Source organism: Actinia tenebrosa, unplaced genomic scaffold (assembly GCF_029948245.1).
Source record: "Actinia tenebrosa isolate PJP-AT-01 unplaced genomic scaffold, QUT_ActTen_1.0 PGA_scaffold0__85_contigs__length_37466705, whole genome shotgun sequence".
NCBI lineage: Eukaryota > Metazoa > Cnidaria > Anthozoa > Actiniaria > Actiniidae > Actinia > Actinia tenebrosa.
In genome coordinates, this window is record NW_028292569.1 from 10,583,535 (window position 1) to 10,604,216 (window position 20,682).

Genomic DNA, 20,682 nt, shown 5'->3' on the forward strand with positions numbered 1-20,682 from the left:
TCCAAAAATGTACTTGTCAGAATTTCTAAAGTGAAAGAGTAGTAAGGTGGAAAACAAAGAATTGCGAAGAAAAGAATGCAGTGCATTTTGATTAATTTGTTTTACTGGTCTTCATTACGGAGGGAGGGGGGGGGGGGGGGGGGACGGAGAGCGAGATGGGAGACGGACATTATCTTAATCTTGAATAATAAAAATAGTTCCATAAAGTTTAAATTTTAGTTTAGTTGTGTCTAAAACACTATGGGAGCTCCGCTTTTACGGAGTGCCTAAATTTATGTTATTTTAAATCGTTTGAATGCGCATGTAAATATTTGCTCCATAGTCTAGATCTTAACTAAAGTTTTTTTAATATTAATGAATTTTAATAGTTTTTTTATTATTTACAACTGAAAAGAAAATGTCTACTCTCTTTGTTTATAGTTGTGATGTATTCAGAGATCCTGTGCATTGTAAAAATGGGCACACTTTCTGTAATGAGTGTATTATTAGATGGTTAGGAAAAAGCAAAGTGTGTCCAATTGATAAAGGAGTCATTAGCGATAGTATCCTCGCATCAAATGTTGTCATCCTTGGAATCATAAAAAATCTGGAAGTTTACTGTCAGGAACGCCACGATGATGACGATAAACAAACACCTTCCAAGAGCACAGGTCTGTAATCGTATTGGTATTGGGGTCTAATAACTTCCCATTTCGGATCACTTGACATTTTTTCCGGTAACGTATTACAAGTTGCGTGCAGAAATAGAAGCTGAGGCCAAAAAGTATGCTTGTAAAATAGCATAAATATATTTTGATTTATTCATTTTTGGTAAGTAGTCGACATAAAATGCGCACTGCGACCTGCGCTCTTCCCATCTACTATGGTTTCATCTTTTCGCAAATCAGTGTAGATACATTTCAAAGATAGGAACTCTTATCCAAGAAGTTTGACATAAAAAAAATTGAAAAGATTAGGTACTCTAATGATTCAAAAATGATTTGTCTTTTTTCAATATTATTTAAAATTTCGACAGACAAGTGTGATTGGACTGGAAAGTTAAGGATGCGTGCAAAACACATAGAAACTTGTCCTTTCCAACAAGTACATTGCCCTAATGTCAACTGCAGCACCACCATGCAGAGAAGAGAACTACAGGATCATGATTGGATATGCAGATATAAAAAAGTGGAATGTGATGAGCAATGTGGTGCGACTCTGATCAGACGTGACCTGCCGAATCACAAGAGAAATGAATGTCCTGAAGTAAGACTGTCATGTCCTAACGGTTGTGGGACCAGTTTGGAGAGGAAGAACATCAATACACACAGACAAATTTGTTCCTTACAACAAGTACAGTGTCCTAATGTCAACTGCAACACCACCATGCAGAGAAGAGAGCTGGAGGATCATGATAGGATATGCAAGTATAAAAAGGTGGAATGTGAAAAATGTAGGGCTATTCTGATCCGACATGAGCTACAGGTTCACAAAGATCTTGATTGTCCTGAAGAGATGGTCCCATGTCCCAACGACTGCACATGTTCCAAGGGCTTTATCCAAAACCTGAGAAGGTAGGATCATTGACGTTCAAAAACGGCATCTGAATTTTCGATAATTTTGCCAGGGACTTTTTTTTTGTCGTTTTGTTGTTGTTGTGTCTTTTTAACCACAACCCGCAGACAGTTAGTTGTATGAAAAATTGTATTAAAAGGCAACAACGACTATGCATTTTCCATACCATTTTTTAGCAGCAAACTGCAGCAAAATCTTGAAAAAACATGAGGAAAATTGGGCAGCAAAAAAGCCACCATCTAAGGGACTGGTAATGATTCATCGCCTATCTAGGGGGTAAGGGGGATAGATGATTTAGCATCATGGAGATTAACTAATCCCCCCAAGGACCACTATACGATGTTATGATACCCCATTATTAATTAGTGGTTGCTACCGAGTGATCCTTCCTTTATACTGATCTTTGACGTGATCTTTCCTTTGCATTTAACGAGTATTTTGCAACTATTGCACAAAAACTTGCTAAAGAGAATCCTCAATGTAACGATGAAGAAGGTGAAAACAGTGTGAGTCATCTCCACTATCTCATTGGCACTAAAAATCAATTTCAGTTTAGCCCTATTATTGAAAGTAAGGTATTCTCTCTCCTGAATAAATTAAACACGTCAAACACAACAGGTTTGGATATGATATCTGCCACAGTCATTCGAGAGTGTGCCCACCTTATTTCTCTCTCAATTTGTAAGATTTTCAACGCTTCTTTGAAGCATGGCGCTTTACCAAACGACTGGAAGTGCGCTAGAGTAACACCACTTTGAGACGATGTAGGTAATTATCGCCCAATATCTGTTGTTTCTACTGTAGTCAAGGTATTTGAAAGGATAGTATATGATTAGTTATACTCATTTTTATCAGAAAATCATATAATCTCCAAACACCAATCTGGATTTCGTTCGTTACATTCTACCGCCACGGCATTAATAGAGGCAACTGATAGCTGGGCATATAACATCGATCGTGGTAATGTAAATGCAGTAGTGTTCCTAGATCTAAAAAAGGCTTTTGACACGGTCGACCATGACATTCTTCTGTCTAAGTTGTGTGCATATGGAATTCAAGGAGTTTCCTTAAATTTGTTTAAATCGTATATCGACAACCGCACTCAACAATGTCTAGTCAATGGCACATTATCTTAACCATGTAGCCTAAAATGCGGTGTACCGCAAGGAACAATCCTGGGACCTTTATTATTCCTGTTGTACATAAATGACCTACCTAATTGTCTTCTAAATTCTAAGCCAAGAATGTATGCAGATGACACTAGTCTGACATACGCTAATAGTGATCCAACATTGATTCAATCAAGTCTAAATACAGATCTGAGAAACATCAGCTGTTGGCTCTCAAAAAATAGACTTACTTTAAACAAGACTAAAACAGAATGTATGTTGATTGGATCACAGCAAAGACTCAACACCCTTGCTGCTACACCAGTTCTCGAGTTAAATGAATTACCAATTACTCAAGTGAGTACAACGAAATCCCTTGGTGTACTCATAGACTGCAATCTTACCTGGAAAAATCACATTGAAAAGCTTTCCAAAAAAATTGCTTCAGGTATTGGGGCCCTAAAGCAAATTAGGCCATTCGTTCCACTATCAACATTACACATTATTTATAAAGCATTGGTACAGCCTCATTTCGACTATTGTAACGTTGTTTGGGGTAATTGTGGAAAAACTCTCTCAGATAAACTACAGAAGCTTCAGAATCGTGCAGCACGGGTGTTGACCTTCTCTAATTACATTCTGTATTTCTTTAATAAACTTAGTGTAGATTAGTTGATTATTTTAAACATTTTGTAAATCCTGATGTTTATACCGTGGTAAAATAGAGTTTTATTTATCTATCTATCTATCTATCTTTAGATTCATGGATGGCCCTAGTGTAACCTAATAATAGATAGCATTTTTCGTACTCTTAAAAACGTGCTATTTCAATCCAAATACGGTGGATTGACAGATATTGATGCTGTTTCTCCTCCCTAGGAGTCACTCTTTCATTGCTTTTGTTTTCAAATTTTACGAACTTCACAAACCTAGCTATGTTACATTAGGGAACATGGTCGTGGATTCTGCGGTTTCTTAATCGATCAAAAACCCAATATGATACGAAATCAGGTTAGATCATGCTTAACACTGTCTACTGATGCCCCCAAACATCCACTCAGTATTTAAGTTTCATTAGGAAATCGGGACGAAAATTTCAAGTAAGTTCGTATGAACTTCACTAGGTCCTAGGGTTTGAAGAAATTTCAAAATGATCAAAAACCGTGCATCTTCATGAAAAATTGCAATATCTTTCCACCGTTTTAATGTAGTGCTACTAAATTCAAGCACATACATTCTAGATACCTGTACTAGATGTCCTCAAAATTTCATGCAAACATATTGAGTAGATGTTGAGTTAGAAGGATTTTCTTGGCCAAAGTTGTCGAAATGTGCGTAACCGAAAAGTAGCTGTTTTGAGCAAATCTAACCATTCCAAGCGGATAATGATAACTTCTTACAAACATTGAGGATAGGAATGGATTATATACCAGTTGATAAGAGGTTTCTTCCGCACACTACACCAAAAGTGGAGGATAAAATAACATAATTCTAGGAAGTTATGATTTTTTATATGTACCCCTGTAAAATGCCGTTCAAGTTACAAATGGGAAAGTTAGGGTTAAGTTGGAATAAAGTTTTCTCCAGGTTCCATTTTGTTCGCGAAACTTAATCTCTTGCCATGAATAGAATCAATTCGGTGAATCCTAATACACAATTGAGTTGCTTTCGCTAATTTGCTTGTTTTGAATTTTTAATCTCCAACATTAAAATGTTACAAAAGGGAACATCGGCGAAAAACACCGAAATTATAGCTTCTTCTACAGGACTTTTTTGTAAGACTTTTTGATGTAGAATTCTAATATGCGCATCACCAACTTGTTAGATAGTTTGTAAGAGTGTAAAATAGTGTTTTGTTTTGCAGAATATGGCGTTTCTCCCTTGTTTTATCCGTCAGCATTTAGATACATAATTCGCACGTTTTTGCTGTCATGTGTTTGTAATCTTTAATCTGTAACAGCTGTACAGCTACTTCTAATAATAACATTAGTTCGTCATTTTTATTATTGCATTCGTTTAAATCGTTTCATCAGTGCATTTGCGCATTTACGTAAGAGGCTCATCACTTTTATATGAAAGAAAACGGAGGATGAGCTACATAGTCGTGATTTTTGAATTTTAAAACATTTTACTAAATAACCTTACTTTACAAACTCAAGGCAGTCAAGATGCTGACACACGGTGCAACATTGCACGCAACAGCATGCAGCGTGTCTACCCCATGTTGTTGCACGCAATATTACACGCAACAATTCTGAAGTTGAATCGCGCTCTGCTGTTGCAACATTGTGCGCAACAAATGTCATCATGTGAACATGTTTGCAACATTTTGAAATTTCCAGCCAATCAGCTTGCACCAAATTCATAACTGCTGACCAAATATCTTAGCATAGCAGGCTGACACAAGCGATGTTGCATGATATTGTTGCAATGTCACTCCGATTCAAATTTGTTGCTTGCAATGTTGCGTGCAATGTTGCACCGTGTGTCAGCAACTTAAACGCCATTGAAATCTTGATGATAACATAAAGGCCATAACTATAATAAGTATAGCTGAAGTTACTTGCACTACTTCAATCGTTTGTTGCATTGCACTTTGTAAAAATACCATCAAACTTCAAGGGAAAACAAAAAACAATCGAACACTGTGTGTCATCAGCACTAATGACGACTTCTAAAGTAACGTAAAACATAGTTAAGACGTACGATAGAGTTCAAACTACTTCGTTCATTATTTTTATCATTGCATTCGTTTAAATCGTTTCATTATTGCATTAGCGCATTTACGTAAGAGCCTCATAGCCTTTATATGACTAACAAAACGAAGGATGTTTGACACAGTCGTGAGTTTTGAATCTTAACACATTTTGCTAAATAACCTTGCTTTACAAACTCACGGCAGTTATGGTGCTGACACACGGTGAAACATTGCATGCAACATTGCACGAAAAGGACTGTCGTAGCGTGTGTCTACCACAAACTTGCTGCACGCAACGTTGCATGCAACAAATCTGAAGTTGAATCGCGCTCTACAAATTTCATCATGTGAACATGTCTGCAACATTACCTGCAACATTTTGAAATTTAAAGCGAAACAGCTTGCACTAAATTTATGACTGCGGACTAAATATCTTAACATAGCAGGCTGACACAAGCGATGTTGCATGACTATTTTATTCCAATGTAACTCCGATTCAAATTTATTGCTTGCTGATGAGTGCAATGTTGCACCGTGTGTCAGCAACTTAAACGCCATTGAAATTTTGATGATAACATAAAGGCCATAACTATAATAAGTATAGCTGAAGTTACTTGCACTACTTCAATCGTTTGTTGCATTGCACTGTGTAAAAATACCATTAAACGTCAAGCAAACAAAACACAACTGAACACTGGGTATCACCAGCACTAATAACGACTTCTAAAGTAATGTAAAACTTAGTTAAGAAGTACCATAGAGACCAAACTACTTTGTGGCTGTATTTATTTCGATAAAAAATATTGTAGTTTTTAGTCAAAACTCTGTGCATGGGCAATTAGTGTAAGATATTTGTTATCAGTTTCAAAGAACATCATATCAACACAAGACTTAGTAAAAGGTTACATTAGGCAACTATTACAGCGAGTGGTTGTAATATTATTTTTCAAATCGATTTTAATCCCGGAAAAACATTTCCTAAAAAGAAAACAGTACGATAATGGTGTTCTCTAAGCATTCTGATCCACCATATTGTACTGTTTATTTAAAAAGAATAAAGAGGAATGACAAAAAATTGAAGCCAAATATGAAGTTACATAAGGGAACTATCGAAGTAACTGGTTTTAGTACACTTTTTATAATCGATTTTTACCCCCAAAAACCTTTCTCAGAAGGTGAACAGCCATGGTAATACTCTTCAAAAAGCATCTCGATTTACCATATCACCTTTATTATATGAAATAAATAAAAAGAAATGACAGAAAATTGAAGGCGAATGTGGAGTTACATAAGGGAACGCCTTGAGTTACAAAAGGGAACCTCCGGTTACATTAGGGAACGTGTCAGGTTACATTGGGGAACATCAGGTTACATTAGGGAACTCTTGAAGTTACATTAGGGATCGCGATCCCTTTTGTAACCGCAATGAGTTACAAAAGGGATCAAATGTTACAAAAGGGAGCGTGTCAAGTTACATTAGGGCCCCATGAATCTAACTATCTATCTATCTATCTATCTATCTATCTATCTATCTATCTATCTATCTATCTATCTATCTATCTATCTATCTATCTATCTATCTATCTATCTATCTATCTATCTGTCTATCTATCTATCTATCTATCTATCTATCTATCTATCTATCTATCTATCTATCTATCTATCTATCTATCTATCTATCTATCTATCTATCTATCTATCTATCTATCTATCTATCCTCCAATCCCCTCGACCCCCACCCCAACAGACGATAAAAAATTACCAGTCCCAAGACCATCCAGTAATAGATTATCTCTTCGAGTCAATCAGAGGACAAAGTTCTTGTTTTTGTTGTTTTGCGTTATTTTATTTTTAATGTTTATGAGCAAATCTCAAATACATCTAACAAACAACTGTAGAAGAACAGCCATCCATTGTCCATTCAAGGATCAGGGATGTTCAGTCTAACGTTCCTCATGGTTCAAATCCTAGATATGAATTAAAGAACCACTTGGCCAGAGAATGTGGTAATACAAGACTACAATGCCCATTCAAAGAACAAGGATGCAACAGTGAAATATTTAGGAAAGATTTCGAGAAACATTTACAAGAATATGTGTCAAAACATATGTTTATGGTTTCCAAGCAAAACACAAAACTTGCTGAAAAACATCTGGCTCTTTCAAACAGATGTGCAGAATTAAGTGCAAGGTTGAAGAAAGCTTTGGTAAGAAAGTATTACAGATATTTAAAAAGAAAGGAGGTCGCGTTCACTTAAATATACATTGACTTTTTTTTCCTGTCAGCAAGCAGGCATATTCCAAGCTTGGTAGTGGTAATGGCAACATAAATAAAGAAACAATGGTTTTATTTTGGTTTTCTCTGTTGACCCTTCTTTTCATATACCGCGCCCATTTTCCTCTTTAAGGTGACTGCCTACTTTTGGAAATTGATTTAAACTTTTTTTAAAACTTCGATTTTCCGAATTGAACTTTAATGCTGATTCCAAATCTGGAAAGAAAAATAGGGTGTCCCGAGCTCGTTTTCGAGATAATCAGCATTTAATGGAAGCCTACGCACGAGCTTTTGGAGTAAAAATTGCGCCACCCGAAGTGATTAGAAAAAAATTAAGATTCATAAGATAATAGTTATTTGCAGACTATATGATTGCATGAATGAAGGCTAGTCAATCATTCTACAATAATACATGGATATTTTCGACAAAAAGACAGAGAGATACATTGATTTGTCATATTTTGTAGTTTCGGTGCTCTTAAAAAATCTCATAAAGTCGAACAAAAATCCCTACAAAAATCTATTTTTTCACGTGTTCCTGATTTAAGCTTTTCCTAAAATGTTGATATAACCTACATTTTTAGGAGTTTTTTCGAATGAGCTATCAAAAAATATAGAGTCCCGTGCAAAATTTGAGGGTTTTGCCCTGTTGAAGCTCAAAACGCGTATGGTTCTTCAATAAAATCTTGTAGATTTTTCAGCGGTTTTTGAGCGCGCGCTCATCGTGGGCTCAATTCGAACGTTCAAAAGTAGGCAGCCACCTTAAAACAAATTATCCAAAACTAAAATGGCATAAACCTAATTACATGCACTACGTGTTCAGTCTTAATTACCACCTGAGTGATATGTTATATTTGTGGAAAATAAATTACATTACAATGATAATTGTATCATCACTGTTTAATCCCATATAAGCAACTATTGTATTATTTTCAAATTCTTTTTCCTGTTCAAATTAAAGATTAATTTGGAACGTGTCTATTCGCATTCTTTCGAGGGAAAACTATGAATTATGGAAGCAGTCTAGTATATTAGTTTGGGATGATATAATTAATCTGCAATAGGAATACATGTCTGTCCGATTTGGAAATAATTGAATTCAACAAATTCCTTTAACTGCCAAATTATTGGACTCGTCTTATAGACATCTTCTAATTTTGTCAGTCCTTGGAATTTTTTTCATCGAATTAATTCCAATTGTATTGGACAGCATGTAGTCCTATTACCTATACTTATTGAAATCGTCAGTTTAAATCAGTCTTTTTTCAGACACTTAAGAAACTATTCCTATTTGTGTTCCCTAGGACGACCTAAGCACTTTTGTGTGGACAATACGTGACTACCCAGCACTATTCCGAAAACACTCGGGCTCCTACTTTAGATCTCCTAACTTCTGGTTATGCGGCCACAGCTGGTTTCTAGAGCTGTACCCTAATGGTGATCAAGACGAAGAAGGTTTTGTGTCCTTGTACCTTTGCCTTAATGAAGCGACAGGCTCGACAGCTATGTCTTTTGTAAGGGGACCTGTGATACCTAGTGTCAAGACCATTGTGTGCTGCAGGTTAGTGATCAGTGTGGTCATTTGTGAACGAAGCTATGCAAGAATGAAAAGAATATGCGCTGTATTTCACTAGCTGTCGATAGGCTAAATCCTTCCACTTACTTACCATGAAACTAACATCATTCATACTTGGCTTTCTTTATTCTCGTTAAGCCTATTGATATTACTATTGATCCATTCCATAATGATTCCATACTTATTATTTTCGTAGCACTGACTTGGATTCATTTTTTACAAGATTGTCAGTGATAAGCCACAATACCGATACTGAAGATGCCACCTGGGCTGGAAAAATTACATTTATTAAGGAAAAGACTACTGGAGGACGACCACAGTTAATGAAGGCAACAAGTGCACTATCCACTGACTTCTGCACCAGTACAGATGGGATTTTAATTGTAAAATGCACAATTCAACTTGTATAGACAAGACGATGTGTCCCATGTTATTAAACAGAGGATGTACTTTCTGTAGTATACTGTAACAGTGTCAATGGTAGTCTAATCATCCAATGCACAATACAGATAGATAAACCACAATAGGTTCCATGTTACACAGATGATGTTCTTTCTACAGCCTACTGTAACAGTACCAATGGTAGTCTAACCATCCAATGTACAATACAGCTAGATAAACCACAATAGGTTCCATGTTACACAGATGATGTTCTTTCTACAGCCTACTGTAACAATACCAATCCTAGCCTAACCATCTAATGTACAATACAGCTAGATAAATCACAATAGGTTCCATGTTACACAGATGGTGTACTTTCTACAGCCTACTGTAACAGTATCAATGGTAGTCTAACCATCCAATTAACAATACAGCCAGATAAATCACAATAGGTTCCATGTTACACAGATGATGTTCTTTCAACAGCCTACCTTAACTGTATCAATGGTAGTCTAACCATCTAATGTACAATACAGCTAGATAAACCACAATAGGTTCCATGTTACACAGATGATGTTCTTTGTACAGGCTACTGTAACAGTACCAATGGTAGTCTAACCATCCAATGTACAATACAGCTAGATAAACCACAATAGGTTCCATGTTACACAGATGATGTTCTTTGTACAGGCTACTGTAACAGTACCAATGGTAGTCTAACCATCCAATGTACAATACAGCTAGATAAACCACAATAGGTTCCATGTTATACAGATGATGCAATGTCTACAGCAGGCCTCCCCTCCCCTCCCGGTTTTGAGTTAAACTTTCTTTCTCATTCTTACGCAAAATAAAAATGTAATTCCCATAAAATTAGGTTAAGATGGGCTAAAGCTAAATCCCCCCCGTCTCCGTCGTCCACCTTCGTTACTCAAAGCAGTGGGTCGTGGAAGCTTAAACTGTAAACACGCCGTATAAGTCGACCTTAGTTGTTTCGCATGACTTGCATGCTAATATTCATTATCCCCATGCAGTTATATAAAATACTTCGAGGCGTCTCAGAAGCCATATTTATTCAATAAAATTAATAAATGGGCCACAAAGTTGAACAGTTCGTGAAAGATATCGACGAAAATCTCATTTGCCCAATATGGTAAGTACTCTTTCATGGAGTTTATCTACATTATGCAGATAACAATGTCCTACGCTGATTTAGACATTTCTTTACTGTATGTTTTCTAGATCTTGAATCCAACGTAACAAACAAAGATTCTAGATTTGCAATAAGAAAGTTTTATTGTTTATAGTCTAAAAATTCATCGTGATGGATTCTGTTTAAAAACTGCCCTTGAGAAAATTTGTAAAGATCGTGCACTTTCTCGAAGCATCTGCAGGATTTAAGATCAGCCTCTCATCATTATAATACTAGGAACTCGTACATATTCGTAAACACTTTCTATTCATTTATTTATAATGCGATAATATGTTAATAAACGCTGTTATATTTATCGTTATTATTGTTCGACAAAAGGTTTTACTGATATGATCTATATTGGCTCAAACTCAAAAGTTAAGGAATTTTATTTGCCTAACGGCAGCTTTGTTCAAGCCGTCTTCCGTTATTATTATTATTATTATTTTTTATTTTGTCATGACTTTAATATCTCCAACCAAAGATTCTGGTCGCATTTTTGCTCAAATATTTCGCTTATATTTTAGTGTTTTAGCTAAAACGCTTTAACCTATATGAAATATCGAAACTAGGAAGTCAGACATTTAGCCGATGTTGGCACTACCGGAATTAGTCAGTCAAATGTGTACCAACCAGAAAGATTAATTTATTATTCAGATCAAATGAATCAGTATGTAAAGGCTGTCGGCCTAAGCTTGAGCTGAAATCCTTATCAAATCAAATCATGCTATAATTATACAGTTAAAACTAAATTAAACTACAGTTTTCACGGTCGGCATGTTGTAGGAACAAACGACAAAAGGAAAATCCTTTGTTAAAGATAAACTTCCGGCTAAGACACTTATTGCATTGTTCGACATGTAGACCAAGCTATGTGATGTACATAAGTATGCAGAAAGAGCTGCGAGGTAGCTAGCAACCGAGAATTAATAGGAAAGAATAACTAATCACTCTTGGATTATACCTTCTTGTTCTTTGTGTTTTAATTTATTGTCGGGGGAAGGTCTTTCTACTCAATTTTGCGCGAAATACGGCCATTTGAATTTCACCTCCTCTCTCCTCATACCTTTAATACCAAGTGAAGGTTGTCAACTCACGATCCTCGTATTACCTAGGTAGTCAAGCACTTAAAATAAAATAATTCGCTCCTGCATGATTCGACAAAAGTTTCTAACCGAAGTTATTTTTCCCGATAAATTTTATATTCCTAAATATTTTTCCTAAGACATTTTCCCCTGAATGAATTTTGATCTCTTTTTCCAGAGTTTTTTTTCCCTTCATGCCACTTAAGGGATTTAAATTTGTAAGAGAGGTTTTGTCTACGTTCATACATAAAGATTGTTTTAAAAAAATGGATCCTTTCCTGTTATGTGTAATGGCGTCATCGCTCCTACGTAATTCACGACGTCACATTCAATTAAAAAATAAAATAAAACAGCGTCATTGAGTCTGTTACGGCTGGGGCAATCTTTCGAGTTTCCCCGGGTCGTCCGTGTTAGAACAGCAAATCACTTACTGAGATTCCATCATTCAATCACTGCATTTATTAGAATCACGTAAAGACTGGGTAAAATACAATAAGGTATATCTGTATTAGTTAAAACCGCTTACAAATAGAAAAATGTGCTTGATTAGGGAATGATTATGCAACACGTGGTCTAGCGATACTTAGAAATGAATGCTCAGCCAACTATAGGAAGTTTATGCTGAATAATAATATTGATAATTTCTTGTAGGAGAACTAAATATAATGAGTTACATACCTCTGTGCTACTTGGCCGGATAGCAAATTAGTTAATATTCTAAGGAGCTTCTTTCTTAGTTTAACTTTCCTTCGGCGTACGCTACATCAACTTATCACCCAAATCAAACTATCAGATTACGGTTATGTGATACGAGCATAATCACTGGTAAATCATTAACAGAGTCAGTTTAGCACAAAGATCAGCTAAGATTTTTTTTAAAGGTGAAAAAGGCAGGCCGCCAAAACATGTTTAAAATGTTGAATTCAAATCAGTTTCCCAATCGCTTAGCTTAGAGTAAAACCCATACTTAACTTCAATTCATCTCACCTATAATTAAGCCATTTTTTTGGGGTCACAAAATGATCAAACCGACCAAATTCGCGTTTGTTTGTTTGTTTGTTGTTTTTTTTGTTGTTGTTGTTGTTTTTTTTAAATGAAATATGATGTCATAAAATACGAAGGTGTCATGAAGTCGTCACAAATATCAGAAAACTATCCATTTTACATTTTACAAATTGTCTTTATGTATGATGAGCTTAAAATAAGAGAAACCTCTTAGATGTTTTGATCTTTTTCATATAGTAACTGTGGCTGGTAAATATCTTAGACCACCTTTAAGGACCACCAGAATGGAGCCGGTATCTTAAGGGTGTTTCTCAGGTCATCGCCAACTATTCCGGTCATGCGCCCGCGTACAAATGCAGTGGTGTCGCTTGAAAGTGTTAAGCGAGTTAAGTCAGATTTTACAAAGAAATGTATAGAGAGTCAAGATAGTTTTCGATTTATAAATTTCTGTGTAAACAGTTTTCCACTTGCCGGGGTAGAAGAACAATATATAACATTAAAGCATTTATTTTTTACCAAACATACTTTAATTTGTTTGGAAAAATCTTTTCGTCTCGATAGTTAGATTTTAACAGACTTCCTTGCCATAAGTGCTTTGTTAAATTGCAAGAAAAACACAAAAGGTCAAATATTATAACCAGGATTTCTCAAAATCAGAACTAGTTACCTCATTTGCCGGGGTCGATCCTTAAAATACACACATTCTAAATTACTGATGTCGAATCTGTGGTCAATTGAACGAATTTATACTTTTCGTTTTTTACTTTCAAAAAGCTCCGATTTGAGACGAATATTTGTGAGATCCTTCTTCAAGAATAGGCACTTTGTGAAGCAAAAACCTTGAAAATTATTCGCAAAATACGGCATGTTTGGTACCAAAATAAAGCTTGAATCCTCAGCTCTCGTTTGCCATCGTTTGTAATAGGATACCTATTAAAGCACAGGAATACCGTCTCAAAAGGTTTTGTTTTGTATCTCTAAGTCTGGGCCTGAGAGAGCTTGGGCTTCCTGTGGTTTTTATTTTATACATGATATCCGCTGACTTGGCGAGCGGCGCATGGCCGGAATAGTTGGCGATGAATAAGAAATAGGATACCTGAAATTATATGGTAGGCAGAATGACAATTGTAATTCAGCGCACGGGATCGATAATTATTCTCGGTTCATAATCTGAATTAATCTGCATTTTAAAGCTACAAATCATTGGTTGCCAGGCCCTGCTGGACACGACTAACGGGTATCTTTTAGAGGTCATTTTGTTTTTAATTTCTGACCATTTCCCCCACCTTTACATATGTAGTAGTACCCTTTCTCCGCCGGGGGATGTAAATATGCTGGCGCGGATCTAATATGACCACATCTAAATCACATCACTAAAACCCAGTTCCCATCAAAATATTTTAACAGGGGCTTAACCTTTTAACGAGTGCCGAAAACATTACAGTAGTAATTATTATACGACACACTCAATTTCGCGTGTATTACGACCATTTTTCGAATGCACATAATTACAGAGCGATAAAACTCGATCTGTGAACAGGTCCTGAACGTTGTTTTTTTTCTTGATGTCAGCGCGATGGATTTTCTCCTTTTCCTCTCTGCGGCTCATGTAAGTGGTTTGAGCTCGTGATGTTTAAATTTGTTTGTTTACAATAGAAAACGATTGCTTTTCAGGCACTCATTTTCAGTTTTTTCGCGTCCTACAATACTCGTAAAATTATCCTGCTCTAATACACAACTAGAAGTGTTATAACCTCTATTCATTTCTAGCAAAACTGTATTCGAGGATCCCGTGATATGCAAAGACGGGCACTCATTCTGCAAAGAATGTATTGACCAGAGGTTGAAGGAGAACAAAAAATGTCCAGTGGATGGTAGAATGATAGATAATCAGACCTTTTCACGTAATTTTGTCCTCTGTGGTATCCTGGAGAAACTAGATGTATTTTGTCAAAGACCACACGAATCAAAAGGTGAGGCTGGAACAAATTTAGGTTAGTGTTAATAATGAGGCTCCATTTGTGATTGTCATACAGCAGGGCTTCGAGCAAGCGATGTCCTTCGGCATGCACGGTTATATGCATCTGTTATTGTTTTTTTTCAATGCTGAAACCATTTTTGCAAGACTATTTCTAAAGGATTGAAGAGTATAAAAGGAATCTTAATTTGTCGTTGATCAAGGGTGGATATAGGAATATGTGGAATTGGGGACGGGAGGGCGATGTAGGAGAAAATGAATAGAGTTTTTTGGTTTGGCGTATTTTTCATCCCGCAAACGGCAAATGGTGGTCACGTTACATTTCATAGTTTTTTCTGTATATCACTAGCTTTAAAGTATTTTTCACTGGTCAACTGGCGTTTCACGTTTGCCATGAACATAGAAGAATCATTCCCTTGTATTAACTTTGCCGTAAACGAAGTTCTAATAAGACTTTCTATTACCTCCACATGCACAAAAGCATTGGGTAGAGTATAAAACATATATCTTTAGAAAAGTATCACCAAACTGATAGTTGCTTTAGCTTCCTTTAAATCTGCATTTGCCTTCCAACTATCGCATTAGGTGAAAAAGATGTTCAACAAACTTGTGAATGGATTGGGAAACTACATTCACTCGCCAAACACAGAGAAACTTGTCCTTTCCAACAAGTACAGTGTCCTAATGTGAACTGCAACTCCATGCTGCAGAGAAGAGAATTGGCTAACCATGAGAAAGTGTGCCGGTTTAAAAACGTTTTATGCGAGGAATGTCAACTTGGTATGGTTCTACACCAAGTCGAGAAACACAAAGAGGACGATTGTCCAGAAACACTGATTCTTTGCCCTAACGAATGTACTGACCCACAAGGAATGACTGTAAAGATTAAGAGGTAAGCACATCATCGCCTAGGGGGGAAGAGGGATAGATGATTTAGCATCATAGAGATCAACTAATCGTTAATCCCCCCAAGAATAACTATACGATTTTATGATACCCCATTATTCATTATTAGTGGTTGCTACTGAGTAATCCTCCCTTTAATACTGATCTCTAACTTGATCTTCCGTAACCCCTCCGATCCACCCACCCCCTCTACTATAAACGGTAAAAAATTTTCAAGTCCATCCAGCAATAAATTCTCTTTTCGAGTCATTCAGGGCTAACAAAGTGCTTGTTTTTGTTGTTTTGCGTTAATATTTCTTAATATTTAGGAGCAAATCTAAAATACATCTAGCAAACAACTGCAAAAGAACAGCCATCCATTGTCCATTCAAGGATCAGGGATGTTCAGTCCAAGTTCAACGACAACATGTCGATAAACACGTACAAGACAACATGGCACAACACATGATGTTACTGGCCAAACAATGTTCATTGCTCACTATAGTAAACCAAGTTCTAAATAATGAGCTAAAGAAAACGAAGGTATAAAGTAGAGTAAATGGAATCGTTTGTTAAGGTCATCCAACAATGCGGCCATCATGCCACATCTATCAACTCCGGCCCTATTCATCCATTAATTTCTTGCTTTATTCGAAAATTTTGTCTCCGGGTTCTCTGGTTTTCCTACCTTTCCAAAGCTTATTTGATTAATACGCTAAATCTGAGCCAAGAGGTTCTTTCAGGATTCTATCTGTGTGTTAGCCGTGCCCTGACGTAGATCAACCTAGAGCTTGTTTCGCGGCTCAAACTGAAGTGTGCGCTAACCGTGCTCTGACTTAAATATACCAAAATTCAAATCTCTGAGTTAGCCGTGCTCTGACTTATCTAGTCTTAGATCAAATAAGAGATTGTTTAAGCTAGGATTCATTATATCGATGTCTTTTTGATTTGCTTTGGTTTTCTTCAGAGAAAAATAAATGATCTTGAAATCAAAGTAATAAGCAGAAGTCGCTATGTGTGGACAATACTGGACTTTCCCACTCAAGCCAAAAAATACACTCAAGGCACTTGGATGAGGAGTCCAACCTTCTGGTTGTGTGGCAGCTGCTGGTTTCTGAAGTTGTACCCTAATGGCCGTGACAAAACGTCCAAAGAATATGTCTCATTATGCCTTGTTTTGAGTGACGAGGATATACTTGTACGAACTGGAAAACCTTTTATTGTAGCAACAAACGAAGTGACTGTGGCATATGCAAGGTAAAGTCAATTGTCGCGTTTCAGTTAAACTGGACATTTACTGGTCAAGCTAAACAACACTGAGTTGCGAGTGAAAATAACTCCCATTACTTTAACTGTACGAAGCCGATATACAAACACACGGCTGAGTTATAGAACTATTGAAAAGCATTGTCATATTTTTTTACAGAATAACTGTAAAAAGCCAGTCTCAAGCAACATCCATAACACATGACGTAACATTAAACCCAAAGTTTGAATCTACTGGCGTAGTCAGAGAAGTTGCTGTGATCAGCGAACTGATGAAAGCAAATGAAGCACGTTCTCCAGATTTTTGCAGCGTAAAAGATGGTTGTTTCACTGTTACATGCATTCTCTTTTAAAGGTCAACTGCTTCAGAGACGTGCAGTAAAATAATCTAAAATCACTGAAGCAAAACCCTTTCTTTCGATTCCACCCATTTTTACTATCATTTTTTTTTACTAAACTGAAAAACGACATCTTAAAAGTATAAATTTGTTAGAAATTTCTAATCCAATCAAATCAACTGCAATGCGATGCAATCCAATCCAATCCAATCCGATCCAATCCCATCCAATTTTTAGCCCAATCTAATCCATTCTAATCCAATCCAATCTAAACCAATCCAATCCAATCCAATTTAATCCAATCCAATCCAATCCAATCCATTTCAATCCCATCCAATTCCATCCCATCCCATCCCATCCCATCCCATCCAATCCAATCCAATTGATTCCCAATTGATTCCCAAAGCAATGCAAAATACAAAATGATGAATTTCTTTGTCAGTAAATTGGCATTTGTAGATGTTTTTGAGTATTTTTTTAACTTTTTTAAAGTGAAAGACAAGGTCTTTATGCAAAATAAATGAATGGATCATAAGTAGCGTGCGTCTAGCTACTTATGATCCATTGCTTTATAATATAGTCAAGTCCACAAAACAAGAAATGAATACAAAATATTGACTTTATTTGTTGATCATGCCCTAAATTCTCCTTACGCATGCTCCTTGCGTGAATGAACAGCACAAAGGCGCCAAAAACATCAGAAAAACAGTCGTTTTGAAAATGGTAGCTTTACACTGAAGACTGTTATGGCTAAAATAATGGCAAAAATTTAGCTTACGAGTGAACCAAAAATGTTCAAAACTACGGAGACAGTGATTTTCAACCGTAAGGAGTACATTTCAAATGATAACTTATCATCATCATACAGTAATGCCAAGAAAATCAATGAAAAATACAGTGGCTATCTTTGTTGTTGTTGACGATGTTCAAGTTTATTTATATCGTACAATGACTTAACAATGGAAAGTTTCTTATTGTACACGGATCAAAACTAAGTGACTGAACTGGATTAATTTTCTCTGGGTAGTATGCTTTGTCGGCTTTCACTCTCATGTAGAGCTTCAGAAAGGACTTCACAGCAGTTGTGAAGCTGAGAAGTAGATGGTGAGCGCAATATTTGTAGTTAATTACTTTGGAAATGCTTTTGTTGAATAAATACACGATAACAATATTTTTGTATTTGTTTAATCATTGCTAAAAACCCTTTGAATGTATAGACACCAACCGATTTGTGGTTTCCTTTGTCTTTTTGGAGTGACGCTCTGACACAATCTTGTCCAGCTCACTGTTTGAAAGTGATGCAAATTTTGACAAATGACAACTCTATACTAAATGTCGGAGAATGATGAGTATTTTCGCTATTTTTTTTTTTTTTTCAATCATTTTTAGTTATTTTTTCTAGATAGATTGTTAGTAAAAAGATGCAAAAAGTCCTTTTTTGCTGAAGTAAAAAAAGCTGACGTGAGCGTGCAACCCATGGGCAAATGGTTCATGCTTTTCAACCAATCAGTTTGCGCGGATTTACTTGAATATGTTATAAAATATTATCTCTCAACACAAATTCATATCTCACTTGTATAATCATACTAACTCTGACAACTTAATAAACAGTTAAATATTTCGTGTAATTTTATATTTCATTCAATATTTAAATAAATTATCTGTAGAAAGATATAAAATTATTGAACGAAAGTCTTCTTTGGTTTGCCGATGGGACCTCGCGATAGGAGGCGAACAAAGCTGCATTTTTCTTTAACGAAAAACATATACGACAGTTAGTTAAAAACAACCTTATTGTTTAAGATTTACTAAGTTAAATAAAGGACAAATATTTGTTGTAATATTTGCTCTCAGGGTTATATTTCATCCAGAATTAAAATCAATTAAGCTTATCTATAGAAATATAAAAAGTTTTGAGATAAATTCTTGTCATTAAAATAATAATAATAACATACAATTGTTTACTAAAAAAGACACACCTGACTTCTTGCAAAACGCTTCTTGATCCACCTTTAACTACATGAAAGTGTTTAAAGCGATTTTTTCTGTGCATTTTAGAGCCGCATTTGACACTGTAAACCATGAAATCTTGTTAAATAGACTTTTTATGAAATTTGGGATTAGGTGATCAGCTCTTAAATGGTTTCAATCCTATCTACGTGAGAGGCAATTTTATGTGAGTGTTCAAGGGGGCACATCACCTCCTCACTCTTTCAACTTTGGTGTTCCTCAAGGATCGGTTTTAGGACCTATTTTATTTTTATTGTATGTTTCACCTATCGTCGAGATAATTTCACGCTTTGATATTGGCTGTATGCTGATGATACACAGCTCTACATTTCATTTTCTACATCATCAACATACGAATTAGAGGCTGCCAAACTCCAACTTGAGGCATGTGTCAAGGATATTGACACATGGATGGTTATGAATAAATTAAAGTTGAATGGTAATAAAACTGAGATACTGGTACTCTCTTCAACTCATCGTCCATGTCCATCAATTGACTTATTTAACATTTCTGGTTTTGATATTCGTCCATCGTCTTCTGTTCGTAATATTGGTGTTATTTTTGATGAAAGACTCTCTCTTGAGGCTCATATTACGGCTATCTATAGATCTTGCTTTTTTCACCTCCAAAATATCTGGAAAATCCTTAAATTTCTTAGTCTTAGTGCATGTGAAACCCTTGTGCATGCATTAATTTCTTCTAGATTTGATTTTTGTAATTCTTTACTTTATGGTCTCCCGAAGACTTCTCTAAATAAACTACAGCATGTGCAAAATGCTGCAGCGAGACTTGTCTCTCGTAAGCATGAGCACATTACTCCCGTTCTTTTTAATTTACACTGGCTGCCAGTGGAACAACGTAATGAATTCAAAATTCTTTTATTGACATATAAAGCTTTAAACAACAGTGCTCCTTCTTATCTTTCTGACCTTATAAAATCCTATGTCCCTATTCATTTTTTGAGATCTTCATCATTAAACCTGTTATGTAAACCATCTTACAATCTCAATCTTTATGGAAAAAGAGCTTTCTCTTTTGCTGCTCCTGAATTATGGAATTCCTTGCCAGTTAAAATCAGGTCCAGTACATCTATCTATACTTTTAAAAAAGATTTGAAAACCTGGCTTTTCAAGACGGCTTATGATTAATCTAATTGACTTTTATTATTTTATATTAAAATTTTTACTTGAGTTTTAATAAATATTTTTTATTGAATTTGATGCAGTGTAAATGTTTTTAATGATATTAAAGTGTTAATTTTTGTTATATTGCAAATTGCTTTTTCTATGTATTTAGGTGAATCATTGTCATGATGTTTATAATATTATAA

At 35.8% G+C, this 20,682-nt stretch overlaps 2 protein-coding genes and 1 long non-coding RNA gene across 5 annotated transcripts in view; 2 read left to right on the forward strand and 1 right to left on the reverse strand.

Moving 5' to 3' along the window:
- Positions 1-10,245, forward strand: part of LOC116289689 (TNF receptor-associated factor 4) — a 14,110-nt gene extending 3,865 nt beyond the window's left edge. The window contains exons 2-6 of one of the 2 annotated variants that reach the window (XM_089030046.1): positions 421-650; positions 1,016-1,553; positions 7,333-7,567; positions 8,940-9,196; positions 9,408-10,245. In XM_089030046.1, the coding sequence (XP_088886172.1) occupies positions 421-650; positions 1,016-1,553; positions 7,333-7,567; positions 8,940-9,196; positions 9,408-9,621 (1,474 nt within the window). In that variant the 3' untranslated portion in view covers positions 9,622-10,245. The remainder of the gene's footprint in view (positions 1-420; positions 651-1,015; positions 1,554-7,332; positions 7,568-8,939; positions 9,197-9,407) is intronic. The other variant, XM_089030052.1, reaches the window with a different exon arrangement.
- A 209-nt stretch (positions 10,246-10,454) lies between these two features.
- On the forward strand, positions 10,455-18,512 carry LOC116296647 (TNF receptor-associated factor family protein DDB_G0272340-like). Of its 2 annotated transcripts, XR_016119803.1 has the most exons (7): positions 10,455-10,745; positions 14,645-14,847; positions 15,438-15,744; positions 16,067-16,280; positions 16,705-16,994; positions 17,164-17,844; positions 17,881-18,512. XR_016119803.1 is itself a non-coding variant. In XM_089030066.1 (6 exons), the coding sequence occupies exons 1-6, from the start codon at positions 10,684-10,686 to the stop codon at positions 17,354-17,356; spliced, it is 1,269 nt and encodes a 422-aa protein (XP_088886192.1). In that variant the 5' UTR covers positions 10,455-10,683; the 3' UTR covers positions 17,357-18,512. The 2 variants fall into 2 exon arrangements, 1 of the variants encoding a protein (XP_088886192.1); XM_089030066.1 differs by having other exon boundaries at positions 17,164-18,512.
- On the reverse strand, positions 12,311-12,615 carry LOC148913448 (uncharacterized). Its single transcript, XR_016119804.1, has 2 exons — positions 12,548-12,615; positions 12,311-12,347 (listed from the first exon to the last, which is right to left on the reverse strand). It is a non-coding gene; the product is annotated as an uncharacterized LOC148913448 (long non-coding RNA).
- Positions 18,513-20,682: the final 2,170 nt, after the last annotated feature.